General features: G+C 30.6%; 1 protein-coding gene, 1 long non-coding RNA gene and 1 other non-coding gene across 3 annotated transcripts; 1 reads left to right on the top strand and 2 right to left on the bottom strand.

Annotated features, from left to right (window-relative positions):
* Window positions 1–228: 228 nt before the first annotated feature.
* LOC103488374 (enoyl-CoA hydratase 2, peroxisomal) lies at window positions 229–7172 on the top strand. The gene is made up of 11 exons (XM_008447082.3): window positions 229–618; window positions 2111–2133; window positions 2231–2336; window positions 3826–3896; window positions 4005–4077; window positions 4193–4232; window positions 4407–4479; window positions 4574–4724; window positions 5738–5808; window positions 6318–6491; window positions 6820–7172. Exons 1-11 carry the CDS (start codon window positions 559–561, stop codon window positions 6905–6907), a joined length of 930 nt encoding a protein of 309 aa, XP_008445304.1. The 5' UTR covers window positions 229–558; the 3' UTR covers window positions 6908–7172.
* Window positions 7173–9959: 2787 nt separating this feature from the next.
* Window positions 9960–12397, bottom strand: LOC127148465 (uncharacterized). The gene is made up of 2 exons (XR_007819466.1): window positions 11740–12397; window positions 9960–10398 (listed from the first exon to the last, which is right to left on the bottom strand). It is a non-coding gene; the product is annotated as an uncharacterized LOC127148465 (long non-coding RNA).
* Window positions 11847–12007, bottom strand: MIR394A (microRNA MIR394a). Its single transcript, NR_120757.1, has one exon. It is a non-coding gene; the product is annotated as a microRNA MIR394a (primary transcript).
* Window positions 12398–17727: the final 5330 nt, after the last annotated feature.

The raw sequence follows: 17727 nt of genomic DNA, 5'->3' as shown, positions 1-17727 counted from the left end.
TTAGGAATTATATATTTTCTTTCCAACATTTATAAAAACAAAAATCTCTCATACTTTCACTAAATTATTAAACATATCTAAGTTATAAAATTAATGATTTGTTTTAGAGAAACGACAATAAAAATAATTTTCTTTAGATGAAACTTTAATTGTATATTGGTTAAATTTATTGAAATCAATAAATATACAAAGACGTTTCCACCGCATTTTCTAGCCGAAAGAGAACTGCGAGCGGGCGAAAACCACAACAAAAGTTATGGAACTAAATTAGCATTTTGTTAATTTAGATTAGATTTCAATACAAAGGTCCGTTTCGTTGGCATTGTCAGTTTCCCAAATTGGGAGATTTTGATTTTGAGCTGTTCACTACAAATTATCCATTGCGCATGGAGGTCAGCATCACCCATACTCTCTGCCTCTGACTTCGTCTGTTCAAGCACGTCATTGCGCCATCCTTTCCCATCCCTTGATCCGATTGATGCCTCTTATCCTCTTCAATCTCTAGATTGACTTTTAGCTTTCAGTTTCGCATCGATTGAGGCTGCTTCCTGGTTTATCATGGCGGGTAATCCATCGCCCTTTGATCCTGCTCGTATTCTTGCTCACAAATTCCCCGAGGTATGGAATGGTCACTTACTCTCCTTCCTTCTTCTGTTCAATCTATGCTCTGTTTATTTCGTTTTTGCGTTTTTTTATCGAACCGGCTTTAATTAAGATTAAACTAAGTACGAATCTGAAGAATTGCAAATCTCTGGGCTCGTGTCGAGGTTTAGAAGTGACAACATTTTAGGGGAACGGTAGCCTCGGAGGAGCGACTTTCCATTCCAATTTCTCACCTTAGCTATAGATTTTGTTACATTGATAGCCCTAGTTTTTTGGGTTCTTAGGATTAGCCGTTTTAACAGTGATATAAGACAGAGTTCAACTCTTCAAAAGGAGCAAGTACGATAGTTATGTAAATTATGAGAATATCATCATGATCAGGCCAAGAGGATGTCCTATATCTGGTCAGTGATCAACTTGCTTCTAGTTGAAGAAGGGGGAAAAACAGAATAGCTAGAAATCTTGTTTGATTTGAAAATTGTAGCCTATTGTAAATACGTAAGGATACTCTGAGATAACAGAGAAAATTTTATTAGACATTAGAAAATACAGCACCTTTTAAACACCTTTTTAGATAAAATAAATCCACCATCGCCGATGATGGATGTTTTAATTAAATAATACTAAGAGAGAGACTATTCATTCCGTGCATAATTTACCTGAACTTAATGGTGACAATATGACAAATTTGAACTAGATAACCCAACAAATCTCGAACAATTACTAACCACAGTTATCTAGGTTTCTTACACATCATATTGGAAGGTAACTTGTTAATGGATTCTTATCAGTAATGTGCAACTGGAAGAAACGCAACTACTAAACTGTTAATTAATTGGACGTTTTCATCATTATTGGTGTAAATTCCTCAAAAGACCAGTGATGTAGAATTAGGCATATCCTACCCTACTTCTTTGTTCTTACTAGATTATTAGATAGACAAACGATGTAGGGTTTCTCCTTTTCTACAATACGGTAACACATTTGTTTGTTGGATAATCTGACCATGTTTGACACCCAATCAAACAAGACACATTAGTTAACTTTCAAGTGAATTGTGTCAAACGTTGTCTAAGCATATGCTGTATTATGATAATTGGTTTTGAATTTTATTTCATATAAAACGTTGAATGGTTTGAAAAAGGATTATTCGGCTTTGCATTTTCTTCAGAACCTTTTTAATTTTATTTCATAATAGTTTTCTTCAACTTCTTTATAATGGTGTATGCTTTCACCTTTATCCGACATTAGCTTTTGGATGTTGGCATAAGATGGTGGTTTATCAAGTTCTGAAGGAAACATAAATTTATTGCTGTTTTCCTTTAAAGTTTGGGTTTGGTGAGCCATGACCGTGCATATGTATTTATATTTGCCAACTTTAGTTTCAAATACGTCAATATCTATTGGTTGGAGAAGAAAATATACTAATACTCACGAAATTTTGATCATCTTTTCCATTAGATGTGTAGAGATTGATTTGTTTTTGTCTAATTTACTTTTGCTGTAGACAACGACCACCTATACTGAGAGGTAAATCCTCATATACTGAGCTTATGCATTCAACTATGCCACTTGAGGGGGGCTAGTGATTCTGTCTATTAGTGTACTTCTTGCTGTTGATTGTCAGAGATGTCGCACTCTATGCCCTGGGTGTTGGAGCATGTGGTCAGCAAGCTGTGGACGCTGATGAGCTGAAATATGTTTACAATGAAAATGGGCAAGAATACATCGAGGTACTTCATCTACAATTTGTAACACACACGCACATAAGGGCAAAGCATGTTGGAATTTTGGGGTTGAGACTGTCATTTTCAATGGGAAAGAAAATCAAAACTATAAAAAAGAACAATAAACTACTAAAAAAACCCCAAATAGCAGAAACTATCTTGTGTGTGTGTGGCTTTTTTGTTTGTAAAGTTATAGAAGACCTTTAAGTTCTAATCTTTTCAGCTAATCATGTATATAGGTTTTTTTGCTATAAGTAATCGATCATTTATAAAGCAGTAGGAGACATCTTCCATCTCTTACCATAGCCATAACCAATAAAATCCTTTGATCTTTTCTAATGTTAAAGATGAATCGATATACACAAACACATATATATTTTAAATGTATCCCAAATGACTATGTTCTACATTTTTTTTGTTTGATACCGGTGAGTGTTTGGGCTAGCTTTGTCCATCAGACTAAACTCATGGGACAACTTGCCTGATCTTAAACCCTACAACATTTAGGTGTCAAAAAAATTTATAGGATGTTAAATCCATACCTTTATTAAATCATGACCTGTTTTACTACTAGGACAATCCATGATAGTTCTATGTTCTACATTTTTAGAAACTAATGTGTTTTTGTGTACATCTCCCATGTTTGTGACTATGCTACTTAACTTGAGGCTTGAGCTCATACCGTCTAAGCTCTTTGTTATTTACATGGGACCTTATTGATTACTAGGCCAATTTACGGTGGTTATAACAATAGTAACTATTATTATATTCATACATGTTAAAAGCGGTAAAGAAAAAAACACCGAGTTACATGGAAACCCGAGTACCGAGGGAAAAACCATAATCGGACTTTTTTATTAATTTCTCATATTAACAAAAGATACCGAGGAAAAATAAATAGACAACAAGCTTGTGATAAAAAGGAAAGGAAATGAGGGCAAATCCATCCTTGGGCCAAGCCCATTAATTCTAAAAATACATTCAAAGGAATCAAGCACCAAGTCTTTAAGAAAAGGATAATTTGGGTGACACTAGAAGCTCTCTCAAGTACATTCAGTTCTCCACAAAAAGATACCCCCTGTTTATTTTGCATTCCCGTGTACACATTTTTACCTTTATTGTCTTTTCTTCTTGGAGGCCTGAGCAGCCTCACTTGTCTCCCCTACTTCTCCTCCCGTCCATAATCCCTCGATCAGTTCATTTTTTCCCTTTTGCTAAAACAGACCCCTACTTTCAGATTATGTTTTTTTGACCTTTTATGTATCCTTTAATAATTGGCTGACTCCTCCTAAAAACCACATTTCATTTGTAACTCAATTACTTCGCATGATTCTTTATCTACTTTCTTTTCTGCATGGTCAAGATCGAGAGCTGAGATACCAATTTATAAGCCAATTGATCGGATTTTATAGGAAATGCACTTTTATAACAACAATACTCGGCAAACGGCTGTGGTTCATCTATTATTCGTTACTTGAAGTTTCTCTTTATGTAGGTTCTGCCAACATTTTCTGCTTTATTTATCCTTGACACTCTGAGCACCGGTCTGAACTTGCCTGGACTGTCGTAAGTACTCATGTATTCATTTGAGAAGCTTGCAAGGCTCTTTTGTATGCTAATGTGAATACAATCTTTATTTTCTGCCATCTCTTCTTTTCTTGTCTCTATCATCAGGTATGACCCAAAGCTCTTACTCCATGGTCAGCAATACATTGAATTATACAAGCCACTGTCATCTAGTGGATATGTAAGGCTCCGTACTGAATCTATGTTTGATTTCTAAGAGTAATTCCCATATCAAGTCTGTATGGCCTTCCTTAATGCTGAAATATATTTATTCTCATGGTGTTTTACCTGCGCAGTTAGATAATAAAGTCTCTCTTGCTGGGTTGCATGACAAAGGTTTGTACTTATTATTTTGACTTTTTATTGTATGATATTTATTTGTTTCTGTTTCTTATAGTTGCATGAAAATGATTAAAGGTGAAGTCTCATATAAGAGGTTTATGAGAGAATGAATCTATTAATTTTAAACTTGTTCTCTGAAATGTCAATATTATTCATAATCATTTTCAGGAAAAGCAGCTATTCTTGAGGTTGCGACAAAAAGTTATGACAAAAAATCTGGACAACTATTATGCATGAATCGGTATGTAGTTTCTTCTTTTTATTCATTTACTTATAGTAAATATTGTATATAAAAGTTATGTGAGGGAATGACTATAGCTGGATAAACTTGGCAGGACAACTCTCTTTTTGCGAGGTGCTGGTGGGTTCTCAAGTTCTTCTAACCCTTTCTCCTACACAAACTACCCGAAAGATCAAGGATCAGCAGGGAAAATTCCAAAAACACAGCCTTTTACTGTGTATGAGGATTGTACTCGACCATCTCAGGCAAGTTGGCAATGACTACTAGTACAAATAATAGAAAGATAGTAAACACTATAGCAAATAACAAAAATGATGAATATAAAATAGTAACAATTCTAGCAAATGGTAAATAATGTAGTAATTGGGTTTTGAAATAATGTTAACCGTAGCAAATTGAGGACTACAAAATAATATTTACTGTAGTAAGAGGTGTTTATTATAGTTTTAAGATAGCCCTTGCCCTAAATGCCCCCTTACATTTTTCCCAATATAGTGCTTTTTTTTAATTGTTTCAAAAGTTTTACTTTACCCTTAAGGCTTTGCTATATCAACATTTTCAATCAGGTCCCTATAAAATACAATTGTTAAAATTTATCAAGAAAAATCTTTATATCATTAAGTTATTACTTTATTTTTATTAACATGTTTGGATGAGTGGACATGATGTTAATTATTAATTGACAATTTGACACCCAAACTCCAACCTGCATGATAGTAAATCCAACCCGTCCATTATCTTCATATCTTGTAAGTAATATGTTTGAATAATAATTTGAGGACACATCAACTTCTGGATATTTTTAACAGAAACACTTGATTGAGAATATTTAACATGTTATGGGTACAATTGGGGCAAGGAGTTGGGGAGTAGGGAGTTGGAAACTATGGAGTTGTGAACTCCATTCGTTGTTTGGCCCAAAGAGTTTATAGGTCCCATGACTAAAAAATATCAATTTTATGTCTTGTTAATTCTTTACCTATGAGCTTTAGGAGTTAACAACTCCGCCCAACTTCATAACTACTTGGAGGTTACAAGTCTACTCCTTGTCCCAACCACTGCCTAAAGGTTAGGATCCTCTGATATATGTAGCCTTTATTTTCCTCCTTTTTCTTTTCTTATTGCACGTTATCATTGCTTAACAGTTATTCATGGGTTGTAATGTTTGTTGTAATATACAAATACCAGCATTATTCTCATACTTAAATCTTGTTGTAGCATTAATAGAATGTACTCTGTTTGTTATTTTAATCTGCAGGCATTATTGTATAGGTTATCAGGTGACTATAATCCTCTTCATTCTGATCCTATGGTTGCAAAGGTTGCAGGGTTCGTATCTCGCTCACAACTTGTTTTTTGCTAAATGATCCAATTTCCTTTTTTTTAATCGTCGTGGTTTTATATATTCATTAGAAACCTAGCAGAAACCATGCAATCTAACCTTTCACGAATGCCCATTAAAACTGGCTAGATCTTCATCCTTAATGTATGATCACCGATCAGAGTACAGGAAGTCATCTAAGTTGATGACTAAAATTTGGACTATGAGGACAGTGATGATGATTTAAATTTTGATGCCCTATTGCTCACTACGTGTAGGAGATAAAACCGATATTTGGGTTGGGTGAAAGTGTCGTATGCACCAAGTTATAATCGAAGTGACACGTACATGTCATATTGAATAGATTTAATGGTTTATGTATAAGGCCAGGAACATAGTTTTCATTTCAGTAGTAAATCGTGTATTCTTGTAGGTCACTTGTTAATGATTTCTTATCTATTGTTAGAAACAATTGTGATTTCATTCACTTAAAATTTGGTTGACCACAATATTATAGGTTCTCGAAGCCAATACTTCATGGATTATGTACATTGGGATTTGCTGTACGGGCAGTAATTAAATGTGTGTGTAAAGGAGACTCAAGCAAAGTAAAACGCATATTAGGAAAGTTTCTTTTGCATGTGTACCCAGGTGAAACTTTGGTAACGGAAATGTGGCTTGAGGGATCAAGGTATGTCTTTGCTTCTTTTATTTTGCACAAGATTTCAACTTTAAAATCATACGTTTGAAGACATGGAATAAAATAACCCAAGCAGTTCTGTTTTTAAAGTGAAATGCTTCTATAACCACTTTTGAAAAAACACAAATTAAGGGATTTTTTTTTTCTTTCAGAAAGCGCATTGAAATGCTTTTTGAATTTTTTAGTTTACTTTTTAGCCTAAAGATTATGATGAATTTGAAAAGTGTTTCACTTACTTAGAAATATTCTATACTAGTCTGGAACTGATTAAAAAATCCATTCTAAAAGACTAGAAACTGATGTTAGATATGCACTGCAGGGTCCTTTATCAAACAAAGGTGAAGGAGCGAAACCGAGCTGTGTTATCTGGCTACGTGGATCTCAATCATGTAGCTTCGTCTCTGTAAATTTATTATGAAGGTATCTTCATATATATTATGATGGAAATTGAAAACGTTGACCTCCGGTCATTCTGCCTTAGGGTAATTTATATATTAATAAGAACAGGTGAAAGGATAAGAAAAATGTGACTAAGATCCCTAGTAAATCACGACATTAACCTTATTTATTTTGAAATGTTCTCTCTTTTCTTGGCAGAATAAAATTCTTTAACGTATATGGGGAAATGCAGTTAATGGAATCAATAAATAAATTTTATGATTATTATGTCCATTGTTTCCCTTCAATTTGGATTCTTCGATCTTGAAATAAATTTTATGATTATTATATATGATAGTATATGTATTCAAGATTTATTCTGATTAAATAGAGAAAAAAAAACTTGAATTTAAAGAGAAGTGGAGGGTGATGGTGGAGATATTGGATCAATAAAATCTTTGTATTGTTTATTTTACACAACTGCTATGGAAACGAAGAAGTGATTGGTCAGACTAAAAAACAAGAAGTGCATTTCTTTGGAAGAGAAAAGGCATATAAAAGTTTCAATTTGTGCAGCAGAAAGCGAGGGATGGAATGAAAAAGAAAGGGTATTTTTTCTTCTTTTCTTAAATTTCTTTTAGGCAACATATATGGGGTGGATATTTGAATCTTCGAGTTCCGAGCTGGAAAGATAGGACGTGATGCCCACAAGTATTTTTCGAGCTCGAAACTTCCATATGCCTCCAAACACTCGAAGTATGTTCCACAAACCTTGTAAAGATCCTTGTGGAAGCTCTTCTAGTTTGTGAATAGGCAAATGAAGTTAATAGTTGGCTTGGGTGAACTCTCGAAGCCTTTAATAAATCTCCCTTTGTATTTGCGTTGCATGTTGAGATTTTGACTTACAACAAATAGGTATGGAGATGTTCATCCCAAATAGATATCTCTTATAAGAAACATGGGATTAAGAGACATGGGATAAGTAGCTAAATTTAAAGGATTATAGAGGCACCTAATCAGCTCTAACATACTAATTATATCCACCTTGAAGTTTACTCCTTACTTGAAATCAATTAGTCTATACCTTTGCATGGAATTACATGGACATGTTAGAAATAGCCAATCAAGTCACTACGATTGAAAGATGTGCATTTGATTCATGATTTATAATTGGATTGAAGATAAAATGGACAGTCCTTACAAATATATATAGTAGTAAGAGTCAATGTATTAATAAATACAACAAAATTTATATTCTAACTCTTCATGTCTATTATTAGTAATAAACTAATAAAAACTTATAGCTGATATATTATGTTATATTTATAATTTTAAAAAAATATTACTATACACTTACTTGGTAGTCCTAAAAAGTGTTATATGTTATCATTGTCCAAAATATTGTTGCAACCAAATATGACCATATCATTTTGTTAGAAGTACGACTCAAAATTACTTGCTAATCAATACAAATAATTTGAAAGAGAAGGAAAGCAATCAAACTAAAAAAATTAAAGAAAAAAAAATACTAAAAACCACCTAATTAATAAATCATTAGAGCAAATTAAAAGTGTCTCTACATGAAAAAAAATCTAAAATATAACTAAACTAAAAATAAAATAAGTCTTCTTAATTTGCATATTGCCTCCTGAATCCAAATCAAAAGCCTTGATTAGCTATTTCAAAATCACTTCGAAAGTCATATTCTTGAAGAATTAAATTATAATTAATGGTTATTCCTCTAAGTTATGAAGTTATATTTTCAATTCTTCCATTATTTTTCTACTAGAAAAAAATTCAATTTAATTAAGATAAATGTTAATTAATTTTTTTTATGCTTAATAGTAATACCCTCATTTTAAGTTTATATAACTCTCATGAAATAATTAGAAGTCACTAAAATAATATAACAGAGATGGATATGAATTTTACCCACAAGTCACTACTCCACCAAATTAAAAATCTATAAGCTCTACTTCCATTTTCAAACATCACATCTTATTTTGTTTATATTTGTCCAAAAATAAAAATTTTATAGACAACTGTAAGGATAATTTTTTAATCATTTTTTAGGTTTAGATACACTCTACAAATTTTAAAAGTTTAGTATTTTTAAACACATATTAAAGATATTTTTATAATTTAAATTTATTTCATATTCATATATTTTCTAAAGAAAAATCTCTTATCTTGATCCACATGTTTTCATGGTTCCTAATGTTTAAAATAATCACTACTCATATTTTAATAATAGAAATATATCTCTGAAATTCCATGTATGTATACCATAAAAAGACTATATATATATATATAAATTCTCTATAGGAAAATGTGAATTGTTCATCATAGAGAACGTAACGTCCAAATTCGTATCTAAAAAGTTTAGGAATAAAATTCAAAAGTATTACCCTTTTACTGCATCAATTAACCACATTTTTTTGTTTCGCATCCAACACATAATGAAAAAAAGAATTATTTTGTTTTTGTGTTCAAATCATCCTACTGTGTTAGTGATGTAAGAAGCTAAGAATTAATTTGCAAATTGGTGTGGTGGAGAAATCCTACCGAAACAAAGATCGTAAATATTTTTAGAATGAATAACATCTATTATACAAGAGAATGAAGATTCCTATTACAATCGGAGGTAGAAAAGGAATTAACTTAAAATATTATCTAATTATCCAATTAACTCTTACCCTTCTTATATCGGTTAGCAAATTGATTTAAATGTTTCATATTTGTATGGAGTTGGTTTGAAATGAACTCAAATTTCCAACTAAACAGAAAATTTTAAATTAATAAGAAAAACGACAACCTATTTTCATTCTCGGGTTTGGATATATCTTCAGGATAGCTAATGGATAAAAAAAAACATAAAATCCAACACAATCTGTATACATCCTGCGTTCAATCAAAACCTACCAAAGAAAAAAAAAATTCCATTATTGCTATTTTCTTCTTCTTTTACTTTTTCTTTTTTGAAAGTTCACAATTATTACTGTTTTAAGTTACTCCCACCATCATGCATGCTTTTTACCATCAAAATTTGAAAACAAAAGGGTTTCCATAACCCCGCCAAAGTCCAAAAACAATATATATACATATGTTCATACATGTATATATATATATTTATTCATTTATTTATTTATATTTAAGTTATTATTTTTTTTTTTTTTTGAATATTTGCTGCTACTACCAACATCTGCACCCAAGGTCACTTCTCCTGAGTTTGCGCCTAAGGTTTTGCAACCACCGCCACACCCTCCTACTCATTACGACCTGTCTAGATGATGGTCTGATATACATCGTGCCATCTATTTTCGACGCCAGTGTGGATTTATTTTATGTGAAGTATGGAACCAATAGATCTTAATAATAATTAACACACAAACAACAACAACAACAAAAATCCACAAGAGATTAAAAAAAGAAAATCAAATTGACTCACCCATGCATTTTTGGATTGATGATCCATCGTATTCTCCCTCTTCCTGCTACCAATTTTCCAGATGGTTTTAACCTGTGTTATGACATAGAACAAAAATAAAAGATTCATTATCTCTTCATCCCCTCGTGGAATTCAATCTTACGTTAACAATATGGGAAATAATTAAGTATTTGTTTAAGAAATTGTCACGTAATATGATTATATTTATCCTTATCTATTAGCTTGAACTTTTGAGTCAATAAATGAGTCGATATAGTATCAAAGCATATTGTTAATTAAGCGGATGTCCTACGATGTTTTTTTCTCCTCTATTAGTATCAATTTTCACTTGTTGTGTTTGGCTCTTCTTGATATTTCAAGCAAGAGGGTTAGTTATATTATAATTAAATAATAAAACAAGGTCAACTTGAACATATGATTAAAAAGTAGACGGACAAGGTTAGAAAAGTTGGTTGGAGTATAGAAGAAGATTAGTTTTGAGATAAATCATTAACAATTTGTGTCAAGTTTTTTTTCTTTGAAACTAAACTTTTGAAAATTAGAATTGAAATCTTAGTAGTGAGATATATATTATAAATTGAGAGAGAGAGAGAGAGAGAGAGAGGATATCAGTAAGATTAGGTTAGATCAGGAGGGGCAGTAGTACTGTTGTTTTTTGTTTTTTGAGGGCATGAACATGAAGGTCGAAGGAGGAGAGAGCAATCTATACGTTTTTAAGAAAACAAAATTATACATTTAATTTAATAATGGGGTTTCAACTTTAATCATCACCACCCCAACGTACGTAAAATCAATGGCTGCTCTTGCTTCTATAATTTTATTTAAATTTTCCGCTAATAATAATAAAAAGCTTCATTAATGTACCCATAAAAAAAATGAAGATTCAACAAAGACAGACAGACCTTGAAGAAAAAAAAAAGAAAAAGAAGGTGAATGATATGAAAAACCCTACATCTAGTTGTCTACTTAGAAAACCCTACGTTATTTATGGTAATGCAAAAACAAGATCCATTATGATTCAAGATGTGGTGAAGATGACCCAATTATATATAAACAAAACCTTGAAATCTAAAAACAAAACCCAGAGAAAAATTTGAGGTAAAAACAAAGGATGATTTTGGTCAAATTTAAACTGATGAAGGCTAAAACATTATAGTTCTAAAACAACAATTAACCTCGTACAATATATATATATATATATATATATATATATATATATATATATATATATATATATTATGTTTGTAAAAACAGTCACAAGTAACCATTTAATTTTTTTTTAAATCATCTAATTTCTAAACCATCACTCTTTTAAAAAACCAAATCTTTTTCTTTAAGAAATCAATAGCATGGTAAAATTGAAAAACAGAAAATAGAAAGGAAATATTAGAGGTAGCACAAAAAGATAATTACCTTGAGAGAGGGCATGGAGATCATGGAAATAAGGGGGAAAAAAGAAGAAAAGAAAGATAGAATGTAGAGATATTATTCAAGAAGGGGTGTTACAAAGAGGATCCAAAGAGAACTCAATTGGCAGTATGCCCACCTCCAAACCAAACAAATGAATCAATTTAATTTATAATTAATTATAACGATAAACACACAGAAATTAAAGTATATATATAATATAAATATAAATTAATATGTGGAGGAGGTGGACAGAATGCCAATAAATTCTGTTGGAAACCCTTTGACAAACCCCCCCATGAAAATTTAAGCTACATATGCTGCTACTGATCTTCATATGTATATATTGCTGCAACATCTTCATCTTCATCTTCGTCCTCTTCTTCCTTCTTGAAAACCCCTCTTTCTTATGTCAAAAAGAAAGAGGCCATGGAGTAGAAGAGAGAAATGAAAATAAATGAAGAAATGAATTGAAGAAGAAGAAGAAGAAGAAGAAGAAGAAGGGAGGAGAAGAGTTTGGTTAATATTTATTTATTTTAGAAGCAATTGATGAGAGAAATGTAATGATGATATTTATTCATTCCTTTCTCTTTCCCCACATCTCTGTCTTTTCTCTCCCTCCCTCCTTTTCCATCCCCCTTTTCTTTTAATATCAAACAAATCTCTCTCTTCCCCAAAATGTCCTAAGTAACTAAACAACAAAATTTATACCAAAAGTTTGAGACCTTGAGTTGGTTAGTTATTGTATAGTCAATGAATTATAATAATTTAGCTGTAATAGTTGAAAATAATAATGACTATTAAAATTGGAGTACCAAACTATTATACGAGCTTTCAAATCTTAAAAGGTAAATATGTGAACAAATTAATTTCATTAATGGAACGATATTTACAAGTGTAATTTGTTTTATAAAAGAATAATTATCTAAATTAACATAAAACCATTATTAGTTTGGTGTTACGTAGTGGATCAAAAGAGTTTACAAAATGTGAGAAAGATTATTGGTTTTTTTGACATTAGAAAGAACTTGTTGGCCAAAGAAAAAATTGTGTTTTTTGCATTTATGTTTTAATTAGCTTGCGTATGATTATGTATATCTTATGATTAAGCTATGTTTTTTCATTGGGGAGGAGGCCTTAGCTTGATAGGGATAAATTAAGTTTAAGAGTTCTATCTTTAATTGAATATTAGGGTTCTAGAGATTTTGAATTTGCATCTACCTACATACATTACTTATTAGAAGTACAAAACCACACATTAAATCATTTTCTTGAGAAAGAGTTGTTACAATTTTGTATTTTTGTTATTAATAAAATAGGGACATTTAACATATTTTCTATAAATAAAAGAATATATATATATATATATTTGAGAATAAAATGATAATGGCAACAAAATTGATTGCCATTATTGCAAACCCTATCAAACAAAAAATATATATTGGAAAATATTTTTATGTAAAACTTATCTTCATTCCCAACATTTATCAACTAATATATATGTATACCATCTACCTTATTCATTGGATGTGATTATATATGCTGATGGGAATCTTTTTTACTTTTCATATACTTCCTATGTACTGCTTTGGGTTTCAAAAATATGTACCATATTTGAAAATCATTTTAAATTTGCCCTACATTTATACTTACAAAATTACTTATATTATAATATGTGATAATTCGTTTTTCTTTTCACAACAACTCTTTTTAAATAGAATCGATGAGTATCAAAACGAATCTATGTGATGAACGGGTGACGCACGCCCTTCTCAACTTCAAAAATTATTTATAACGATATGTATACATCGTCAAACTTTAATACATGAATGGAAGAATTTGAATTATGAGAAGTAGGGGCAGAAGATGGAGCACTTATGTGAACAATGGAAATTGACTAAAGAGCACAAATAATATTATTGTTGTTTGTTGTTCTTTAGCATGCGCTTTAATTTGTCAACCATTTACCCAACAAAACCATTGAGTTTTCCACTATACTAAACTTCACTACTCAATTTCCATATACTCCAATTTTCGTTTTTTTTTTTTCTTTTCTTCCTTTCATATTATTATTTCTACATCTTCTATTACTTTGCAAATTAACTTTGTTTTGTATTCTATAATCAACTATTTTATCATTACTTATAGAAAAGTTTGTGATATACATAACTTTTTCTCTTTTCAAAAAAGTTATATACATACACATATAATGGTAATATTTTTGATAGAAAAGTTTCTTTTTGAAAGAAAAAAAAAAGTACAAATTTGTAAAGTTGAAGCATTTACTTTCAAAAAGGAATATAGAAGGTAATCGTGTGCATGACAAGTACAGGAGTAGCTTTTGTATTCAAATACCACTACCCAATTTTTTGTTTTCACATCATATTTAGCTTTTATTATTATTAACCAATGTTGGTAAAAAATTATTAACTTAGTTTGAGATTTATTGAACAAATTTCTAAAAACATTGTTTGAATTAGTGTTGGAACAAAGCAAGAAATGGTAAATTTAAAATTTTAACCTAATTTTGTTTTAATGAAATATGTCAAATAAAAGTTGGGCCCTACCTTTGGAGAAAATATTGACTTTCGATTTTAAAATGAAAGTAAATCGAGAATTGTTCTTCTTTTTTATCCACATTCATCCAAATATGCATATTACCATTAAAATATTACAACAAAATTGGAAGATGGATGTCAATTGTGCAACCAACCCATATCGCACTCATGTTTGTGTCTCTTTTTTCCTTTAACCCACTTTTCATTTGCAACTAATACTCGCAAACATTAATTAGATCTTCTTCTTATAATATGAACTTTAATTATTTTACAAAAAAAAAAAAGTTAAAAAGTAAAGAAGAGTAACCTTTAAATTTATCATCCATTTGGTTTGAATTTACGACGAAACAAATACGTAAAATAACATTAAAGTGCTAGTGACAATTCATGTTACTTGACATGATGCAACTTTAAGTTCAAGGTAATTATTATTTTTAAATATAGTAAAGTTTAAATCAAGCTCCTAGACGTTTATTAGTGATTGACTTTATTATCATTTGAAGAGAGACGTCGTCAACAATAAAGTGTATACCAACATGGTCAATTGATGATATTTATCTATCATGGATTGATTTTGATATATTTACCAATTTTTTTTGGTCAGGATATGAAAAATACTAACGTAGATACTCATACACAGTACCAACCTTATTAAAATTCTTTCCATACACCAACTTTGTGATCACAAATATCAATGTTAGTTGATGTCCTCATTGATGTATTTGACCAAAGAATTTGAAAAATATTCTTAGGGTGATAAAGAGAGAGAACAATAAATCCTATTGAGAGAGATTTGATTGTAGGTATATAGGGTGTATATATCTTACCAATGGTCAATATATATATATATATATATATATATATATATATATATATAGAGAGAGAGAGAGAGAGAGAGAGAGAGAGAGAGAGAGAGGGTTTAATTTAGTGGGCTACACTGACTTTTGGAGCTAAGGCAGACACACACCCTCTTTCATGGGTCCAACTCTGTGTTTTCACCATTATGTGTATGGAATCCTAGGAAATCCCCTATGCACACCTTTTTCTTTTTAGTGAAAAACACAACAATTTGAAGTCCTATCCCAGGCAAGATTAAACTATCCTTCCCATTTTTTCAGATAGCTAGATTCATGTATATATTGATGAACTAGAATGATACTTAGTTGTGTGCATCATATTTTAATCCTAAAGAAAAAAATATATATTAACAAAAAAAATCTTACACAGACACAATTTATGTGATTGAATACTTAGATGGACTACACAAAGATAGATGTAATATGTGACACACAAAATTAAGTAATTTATGAATATTTAAATTAACAATGGATCGATTAATTGTTTTTACTCTCGAACTAAGTTGTAGATCTTTATTATTAGTATTCATATTCATTAAGAGATGATAATTTTTTATTTAATTAATTTAATATCCATGTTGAACCTTTTAATTTATGGATAAATTGATGTGTACCGAAGAAGATTTCAATCCATAATATTTGAGCGACATCTATATCTTTATTTCATTCACGTAATTGTTTAAATATAGTTTTTGCCACTTGCTAAACTCTTTTATTTTTCTCTCTTTTGAAATATTTAAGATTTTTGTTTATTGTGTGATTGCTAAGTGAAATACATGTATAGATGCAATTCTAAATGCATCTAAGTGTTGGGAAAGATATATATATATAGAGAGAGAGAGGATTGTTAATAATGAAGTGTATAACAACATTTTAAATCAATAACAAACAATAATCTTGAAAACTAATTCTAAATTAAGTTGTATTACCACATTCTTTTCCACTAAGTTATATTTAAAGATATTTTAAGTTTGATTGGTATATTATTTGAAGGATAGTCTTATATCGAACAGGTTTGAAATCAAATAGCCTTTAATATTCCAAAATGAAAGGTGCGGTCTCTTGTTGTTTCATAGGAGAAAGAAATTAGAGGGCACTTTGAATGGGAAGAGTTTAAAGGGGCAATGAGAGGGATATGAGAGCATATAAATTTGAAAATGGGTTTTAATTATTTGCCCTTTTGTCTATTGATGAGTCGTACTCATCACTCCCACACAACCCCACGCTTCTTAATAACACTCTCTATTCCCTCTCTCTCACACACATTATAATTGGATCTAATAAAGAACAACTAACTCCCATAAAAACATTACACCTTTTTGCATAGATTTGTGTGGTTTTGAAAGCAACCCATTTTCATTATCTAGCTAGCTAAGCTAACACAATGATCTCTTCTTACCTCTATAATGTTGTCTAGGTGCTTTACATGTGTTTATGGTATAGCAACATTTTATTATTATATATATCTCTTTATAGTCGTGTTGAGAATCTTGTATTGAACAAAATCATGAACTCTTACCTTATTGATTGAATATTAAATGTATGGAACTACTTCTTTCATTTGTCATTTTTTTAGGATGGAACTTTATATTATCTAGTATATACATGGTATTAGAGTCTTTAAAACCCAAATGAACATTCAATCTTTTATGAGCTTATTACAACAACGTTATCGAAAGTATTTTTGTATGCTTACCAAAAGCATTCAATATCAATGAGTAAGACATGCCAAGTATTTTTAAAGGTTGAAATAATTTGATCTCATTCTCTAGAATTCCACAATTATTGAACAAGAAACAAATAACGATAAAGACTTAATGAGCGAGTTGATGAAAGGAGGAGGAATCTCACCATAGCTTAACACATCATAACCATGAAACATCGATTAACATCTCAAAAGTGTTAACATGAGTTTAATCTCTCATGGAACCATTTTATGTCTTACTACTTTTTATAGTACGAATTTTGATTCATCCCTTGAGTTAATACATGGGATGGAAATTTAATAATTGGTGTTAAATTTTTATTTGTTTGTTTAATTTAATATTTTTGATATTAAAGGGGCAGAATCTTTTTATCTTATTAGTTTTAACTTTATTTTTTTTTATAGATGAACAAAATACATAAATAGAGAGTGGAGGGATTTGAATGTTGATATATTTAATGATACTAAATCTACCTCTCTGAGAGCACAACCAAACCTAATGAATGATTCTGCCAACTCAAAGGATCAATATGTAGTAATAATAATAATGAACAGAGAAAGAGAAGGAAAAATGGTATGAAATAAAATCCTATAAGAGAGAGGATAGTTCTTATGATTTGGACTTATTCCCATTTGTTTTCTCTTTAATTTTAAGGTACAATTAACAGCTAGCAACGCCTGCACCCTTCAATTCAACCTTCATCCTCTTTTCAAACCCTAAAACTAATTCACTTTTATCGTTTGGAACAAGAATTATTCAATTATCGATTGATTCAAAAGTTGTATTGATAGGTGGAACTATTTTAGTATATATTATTACATCTCTTGCACTATTAATAAATGAAGATTCATATACGTAAGCATAAGGCATGGG

This window comes from Cucumis melo, chromosome 3, assembly GCF_025177605.1.
Source record: "Cucumis melo cultivar AY chromosome 3, USDA_Cmelo_AY_1.0, whole genome shotgun sequence".
Classification (NCBI taxonomy): Eukaryota; Viridiplantae; Streptophyta; class Magnoliopsida; order Cucurbitales; family Cucurbitaceae; genus Cucumis; species Cucumis melo.
Note: the sequence above shows the minus strand (reverse complement) of the source record. Positions and strands in the feature narration are given on the sequence as shown.

Coding starts and splice junctions, on each gene's coding strand:
- LOC103488374 (XM_008447082.3), top strand. CDS start 559: ATGGCGGGTAATCCATCGCCCTTTGATCCTGCTCGTATTCTTGCTCAC. Junction 3,897..4,004: donor CTGAACTTGCCTGGACTGTC/GTAAGTACTCAT, acceptor CTCTATCATCAG/GTATGACCCAAAGCTCTTAC. Junction 6,492..6,819: donor ATGTGGCTTGAGGGATCAAG/GTATGTCTTTGC, acceptor TATGCACTGCAG/GGTCCTTTATCAAACAAAGG.